The 7403-nt window shown below is 38.9% G+C and overlaps 2 protein-coding genes across 2 annotated transcripts; one reads left to right on the forward strand and one right to left on the reverse strand.

Moving 5' to 3' along the window:
* Positions 1 to 2751: 2751 nt before the first annotated feature.
* LOC134217520 (30 kDa salivary gland allergen Aed a 3-like) lies at positions 2752 to 3628 on the forward strand. Its single transcript, XM_062696282.1, has 2 exons — positions 2752 to 3291; positions 3366 to 3628. Exons 1-2 carry the CDS (start codon positions 2782 to 2784, stop codon positions 3558 to 3560), a joined length of 705 nt encoding a protein of 234 aa, XP_062552266.1. The 5' UTR covers positions 2752 to 2781; the 3' UTR covers positions 3561 to 3628.
* A 2901-nt stretch (positions 3629 to 6529) lies between these two features.
* Positions 6530 to 7001, reverse strand: LOC134217521 (uncharacterized). Its single transcript, XM_062696283.1, has 2 exons — positions 6715 to 7001; positions 6530 to 6652 (listed from the first exon to the last, which is right to left on the reverse strand). The coding sequence occupies exons 1-2, from the start codon at positions 6928 to 6930 to the stop codon at positions 6632 to 6634; spliced, it is 237 nt and encodes a 78-aa protein (XP_062552267.1). The 5' UTR covers positions 6931 to 7001; the 3' UTR covers positions 6530 to 6631.
* Positions 7002 to 7403: the final 402 nt, after the last annotated feature.

Raw genomic sequence — 7403 nt, forward strand, 5'->3', positions numbered from 1 at the left:
TTGCCACCTTATATCTTTGGAACTAGTGCACCTAGAGACTTCAAATTCAGAATTTCTCTTAATTAGAGTATTGACAATGGAGAGAAAATATTTTAAAATAATTCGGAAGACATGACATTTTCGATTAATGACCGCCCGAAATCCTATAGTGCGCACGCTGATTCGCCGACCAATCAGGAGACAGATAGGATTCAACATCATGTTTATCGAGATGTATATAAGAAATGTGCATTCGCTCAAGAGCATTCAGTTATTTGTAAACCACCACTAGAAATACTTCGAAATACAAATTTAACCCGCAGTCTTTTTCTTTGACATGCCGAAATGATCAGTCTTTTTTAAGGCTCTGTCTCATTTGGAGAATTAAACTTAAAAGTGACAGTTCGAAAATTAAAAAATCACCCCGTTATAAGAATGGCTGGTGCTACCCAGCAATTCCAATAGGACATCGATGGAAAATGATTCGATATCTGTCAAAAGTAATCTTGCTCTGCGAGCAGGGTTATTTGATAATTATTGAAATGTCACTTTTAAGTTTAATTTCAGTTTAATTATCCAATTGAGACAGACCCTAAGGGTTAAGAAATAATTTTAGTCGCTATCGTACGGACTTGGAGGCCCTTCAGCTGAAGGGCATTGAAAACAGTCCACATCCCCTACCGAGCCAACTGGTGGCTCGTCCAGGCAATACTTCAGTGGGAAGGTTGCCGCTGTCGAAGTTAATTCCGACAGTTCCACCGCTACCCGTCCGTGATCGGACAGGAATTTTCAAAAGAATTTCCAGATGATATTTACGAAAGGAAAAATCTTAAAGGAATATCCAAAGCTCTCAATTATAATTAAATTATAATTAAATTTTCGGATGAATTTCCAAAAGAGGAATTAAAAAAAAATCTCGATGGAATTCCTGGATGAATTTCTGAAAAAATTTCGTAAGAACTCCAAAAATGTCTTGCTAGAGTTTCCGAAGGGAAGTATATAAGAAATTCCTGAAATAAATACATAAGCAATTTCTTAAAACAAAGTTCGAAGGAATTCCTAAACCAACCTCCGCAGACGTTTCTAAAGCCATTCCCAAAAGAAATCGAAGAAATTTCCGAAGAAATCCTCCTAAGGAAATTTCGGAATGTTTTTTTGAAGCAAGTTCAGTAGGTATTTTCGAAGAATTTTCGGTGGGAATACCGACTAAATTTCCAAAGCCATTTCCGATGTAATTTTCAACAGAATTTTCTTAGGATTTTCGAAGAAATCTCGGAAGGAATTTCTTAAGAAATTCTTAAGACGCAAGTATTCTTTAAGGATTTTTAAAAGATGTTTTTTAATGAATATCTTGATGTGTCGCGCCTGTTCCAGGAGGATTTTGCAACGGATGGCTTACGTGCCACCTCCGAAGAGGACCACCGTTTTTATTACGGCGTTTTATTAGGGGAGGAGGTTCGGTTGTGGGCACCGTTCGGTTATGGGCACCTCTATGTATCTTTTGACAGATAAGAGATGCTGTCATTCTGACAACATGATGTTTTGTGCTCAATATCAAACCGGATGGGCATCTCTACTTTGAACTAGAAACAAATAAATTTTTCGTACAAGAAAAACAACACGAAAGTTTTTTTTTGGCCTTTTTCAAAGTGTCATAAATTAACCCTTAAATGCGCAATGTTGTTTTAAAACAACAAACCGAAAATACGTTTAATGTTAATGATTTCAATAGTTATTTGCGTTAAAAATATTTCCGACGATTTCTAAAAAAATCGCTTTGCGCCTTTAAGGGTTAAAGAATTTAATTCAAAAAGTGAGTTCTAATGCGTATTTACACAGTAAATTTAATCTATTTTGAGGCCTAATGTCGATTGCCATTAAAATTTTAGCGCGAATTTTTTTTTCTTCTCGTTCCAAAAAGGCTGCGAAATTCGGTTGTGGGCACCTTTATTGGTTCGGTTATGGGCACCCTCATTTTATTGATAAATCATTCAGTATCGTTTTACTTGTCCCTTAACTTATAACGCCTGTATTCAAGTGTTTCTTCCACTGCGTTGGTAGGACGCCCGCAAGAAGAAAGATGTTATTGTGGATAGGAATGATCATAATTTCCCCTGGTGGGACACTCGGATAGTGATTAGTACCAAATCATGATCTGTGGTAACGGGCGAAAGTGATGCCACTCTCATACAATAGTCCAGGCTTGTACCACCTACGATTTTTAGCGAATTGCTCAAAGCTATATGCATATATTTAACAATTTAACAGAGTTCGATGTCAAGCCCTACCACATACTAGGTAGACTCGACAGGATGCAACCCCTCACATAGTCCCAGATGAGTACCCAGATGATATTACATTACTTTGAAACTGAACATGGTCCTGTTTTGTTTTGTAAATTACAAATCATCTTCTAATGAGTATGGTAATTTTTTACTTTATTTAAGTGATTTTACAGTTTTTATATAAAGTATCACTAAACGAGTATGGTGCTCCTGACCCATAATATAGAGAAGATCTCATAACAAAATCTGATGTAGAGAATGGAATGAGTGTAAAATTGTGGTTCAATCTGCAGTGCAATGCATATTTGTTCAATTGAAATTAAAAGAAAAATATATAGAGAAAGTTAGAGATAGGGCAAAACCAGCTGAGTCTGCATGAAGGACCTTGATGCAGAAACTTATGTTTATTCAGTTGTGTTCAATACAACCTATCTGATTCTTGATTTATGGCAATAATATGAATATAAAATCACTTACCGCTGTGGCTTAGTTCAATGAGGATCCTAGGAATTGAAATATGAAACCGATATTAGCATTGTGTGTGTCATTTTGTCTCGTGAGCAATGTGCTTACGAAGCCAATTCCTGAAGGCAATGAAGAAGCTACGGGTGAAAATGCAACCGAAGAACCGAAGAACGAAAAAACAACTGGAGCTGCCATTGCTGAGGACAATCAGGGGGAAGAAAACAAAAAGGAAGGTGAAGACGATTCCGGTCAACCCGATATAAACCAGGATGAATCGGAAGGTGATACTACTACGGAGGGAGGAGACAATATTGCTAAAAATGGCGACATGAACACCAATGCCAATGGGGATGGTAAAGAATCATCTCCAACAGATAACGAAAAAAGTGAAACCAAAAACGATCCCGAGGAAACGTACAACAAAGTCATTGGGCTGCTGGACCAGATCAAGCTGGATAACGTCGAGAATGGTTACGAGCGCTCTGAACTTACCGCCGACTTGCAAAGATATCTTCGTAACCCAATAGTGGATGTCATTGGAACAGTCGGTGACTTCTCGAAGGTTTGTACGGATCGGTTCTTGAAGTTGTAGAAAGATGTAACTGGTAAATGTTTTTTTTTCTCTTCCAATAACAGATTTCGGACTGCTTCAAGTCATTAGCCGACGATACGAAGAAAGCAATTGAAGAGGATTTGAAGGCATTCAAAGAATGTACAGCCAAGAACGACAGCGACGCCTATCAGTGCTCACAAAATCGAAGTTCGGTGCAGGATAGAATTTCGAAAATTAGTGCCGCAATTAAAGTATGTGTTGCTTCAAATAGGTCTTAAGAGTTATATGTACCTATGGAAAACAAATCTTTTTGAAATATGAATTAAAACATATGCGTGGATGATAATATTCTATTTTGCTTTTCAAGTCGTTTATTCATAAATAATGTTCGTTTTTCCCTCGTTGTGCTACGATGGTATATTTATTAGGTATCACATAGGGGTAATGACGGCTTTGGCAGGTTTTGTTCTATTATTGGCAGGGGGGTTTTTTATGACTGATTATGCTCAAATTTGGCCTAAACATTCTTGGCATATCAAAGAATATTGTGGCCAAATTTCATAAAATTCGGTCGACAAAAACCCCCTGCCAATAATAGAACAAAACCTGCCAAATCCGTCTGTTCCCCTAGCTCAAACCAATATTTGAATACATTTATCACCGCCATAAGAGGTTTTTATGGTCAGAAATTTAACTACCCAACAATGTACCTCTGTTTCATGTTAACCTTGATACAAATGCACAATTTTATGAATATTCAAAATAAAGCAGATTGGTAGATTATAGACATACGTCATTTACAGCCTCAACGCAATATCAATGGTGAACAATCAGACTATAGGTACGCTTGTTCATACTAATATCAAATTTTAGCTCTCGAGAGCTGGTAAGGATGGTATCGGAGCTGAGCTCATCAAGATGGGCCCGGAAAAGCTAGCCACTTGCCTGCACAAATTGATAGTCAGAATCTGGGAAACTGAACATCTACAAGAAAGGCGACAAGCTGGAGTGTGAGAACTTTCGAGCGATCACCATCCTTAATGCCGCCTACAAAGTGATATCCCAGATCATCTTCCGACGTCTGCCACCATTAGTGAATGAGTTCGTGGGAAGTTATCAAGCCGGCTTCGTTGACAGCCGCTCGACAACGGACCAGATCTTTACTGTACGGCAAATCCTCCAAAAATGCCGTGAACACCAGGTCCCAACGCACCATCAGCCGGGGTACGATTTTCAACAGATCCAGTCAATTTATTTGTTTCACGGATGACATGGACATTGTCGGCCGAACATTTGCAAGGGTGGCATTTGCAAGGGTGGCCTGAAACGTGTGAAGTATCAAAAGTTGGTGGTGAATGCATCACAGACAAAGTACATGCTTGTGGGCGGAACCGAGCGCGACAGGGCCTGCCTGGGAAGCAGTGTTACGATAGACGGGGATACCTTCGAGGTGGTCGAGGAATTCGTCTACCTCGGATCCTTGCTAACGGCTGATAACAATGTTAGTCGTGAAATACGAAGGCGCATAATCTGTGGAAGTCGGGTCTACTACGAACTCCAGAAGAAACTGCGGTTAAAAAAGATTCGCCACCGCACCAAATGTGTCATGTACAAGAAGCTAATAAGACTGGTTGTCCTCTACAAACATGAAACATGGACAATGCTCGAGGAGGACTTGCAAGCACTCGGAGTATTCTAGAGACGGGTGCTTAGGACCATCTTTGGTGGTGTGTGGCGGCGAAGAATGAATCACGAGCTCGCCCAACTCTATGGCGAACCCAGCATCCAGAAGGTAGCTAAAGCCGGAAGGGTACGATGGGCAGGGCATGTTGCAAGAATGCCGGACAGCAACCCTGAAAAGATGGTGTTCGCGTTCGATCCGGCAGGTACGAAATGTCATGGAGCGCAGCGAGCGAGGTAGGCAGACCAGGTGCAAAACGACTTGGCGAGCGTAGGGCGCATTCGAGGATGGAGAGACGCGGCCTCGAACCGTGTATTGTGACGTCAAATTGTTGATTCAGTGTTATCTGTTTAGATATAGACTAAATAAATGAACTCTCGAGATAGAAGAAGGCGAAGTATTAGACCGCAAGAACCGTTATCATCCCATACAACAATTGTGATCAACAAGATTCAACCATATTTGTTTATTTGTTAATTAGATTTTACAATAGTAGTTTGTGCAACAAGTTGCAAAAAGATGATTTTTTCAGCACGAGTTGTACGTTTATCCAACGAGGCTTGCCGAGTTGGATGAATACTACGAGTGCTGAAAAAATCGAGTTTTGCAACGAGTTGCACACGCTATTTTTTGCAATGACGAAAAATGGACTTAAATTTGATAGATCTGTAACAAAATTGTACAATCTACTTTACTCCACATGATCATTCGTGTCAATAAATTATATTGCTGCAGAGAACAATCAGATTCCATGTTACCGTGCCATATTGCATAGTTCGATAACCCGTGTAGCGATAGATGTACTCGCCTGTGGACATTTTTGATGTCATGTCCATAAAACTATTTCATTTATTACGCGATGCAGAGAATACACTATTCGAACACTTACCCAAGCTAATTCAGTAAAATTTAGTCATGTAACTACTGTTCTGATGTTCGTTTTTCATTATAGCATCCAAATGAGTGCTATAATGAATATTATGCAACCCATTTGAGTTGCATAATGTTCATTAAAGCACCCATTTCGTTGGTATGGAAAAGTAGGCCGTTTTATCACTCAAAGACGAACTGTAAACCAGATATTATGATCAGGAATTGCAAAAAAAGGATTTGATCGGTAAGTAAGCGAGTGGTAAACCCTATTTTACAATTCAATTACGTTTAAGATCCACCTTTTTTATGAAACAGATTTGAGAATCTGGTTGTGATGATACAAAAAAAATGGGACTTGATATGGGACTTGACAATTTTATAAGCTTTTTTGACAATATTGTTAAAAGGCCGCACATTCCATATTCCTAATTCTTATACAGAATATTGTAAGAAAATCTAACAAATGCTGGCGATCAAAGGCATTGGATCACCTAGACCTTGAATTGCGCTAGCATGCGTTTCCATAATAAGTAACAACAGGATCATCACGTAGTTTCGTAAATGCCTGTTTAAAAAGATATCCAGAACATGATAGTGTAAATTATTTTATCGCAACTACACAGATCTCTCAGACTTGAACTTATGACTAAATAAAAGATCAAATAAATCTATGCTGTAATAAAAAATAAAAGATGTTAGTTACGTAATTTTATTCAAATACTCATTATTGTATACTATTGCAACAATAAACTTTTAGGAAAAACTGCCGAACGGTCCGTGTCTATCTGTTCCGGTTTATCTTCCCATCTGTGGCATCTACACAAAAACCATACGAGAAAATATTATTATTATTTTTATCAAAACTTATTAAGACCAACCGATTCCATTGCTTTGTTGACACCACCCTGAATTTGCTTCAGGATATCGCTAACAGCCGACTTCATCTTTTCGGGATCCACCAAATCGCCCATGTTCACAGTCATTTTTGAAATATCCGCAAGCCCACCGCCCTGCGCAACCGGGAAACCAAAAGCTACGGTAGTGCACAGCACGAGACACAGCGCTATCAAAAGGGTAGCGAGAAGTGTTTTCATCTTTATCAATGGTTGCGAAGGATCTTAGCAAAACTGAATACGAAGGTGCCGCCTTAGGTGATCTTTTTATACGTGCGATTCTTGAAATGCGAGGGAAGATGGGGTATAATGATAATGTTTTAAATCATTATAAGCCAATTGCGCATTAGTAATTGAGTAATAACAACGATGATTATTGCTTCCTATGAATTATCCACTTATAGCTATCGTACCCTGCACAAATCTGATCGCAAACAGATTGCAGAACCAAGTTTGCATAGCCTGATGCAGCTTTCGAGTTTGCTTATATGGTGTCTACCTAAATTACGTAAGGGTTTGAGGGGGAGGGGAGGGGATGGTCTGTTATTTTCTTACGCTCCATATAAATAACACATAAAATTGTAATAAAAAACATGTTACATGAGGGAGGGTGGGTTGAAAAAACTTGGAAAAATCCCTTACGCGATATGTGTATCGCCCCTAATCTAAGTAAT

This window comes from Armigeres subalbatus, chromosome 2 (genome assembly GCF_024139115.2).
Source record: "Armigeres subalbatus isolate Guangzhou_Male chromosome 2, GZ_Asu_2, whole genome shotgun sequence".
Lineage (NCBI taxonomy): Eukaryota > Metazoa > Arthropoda > Insecta > Diptera > Culicidae > Armigeres > Armigeres subalbatus.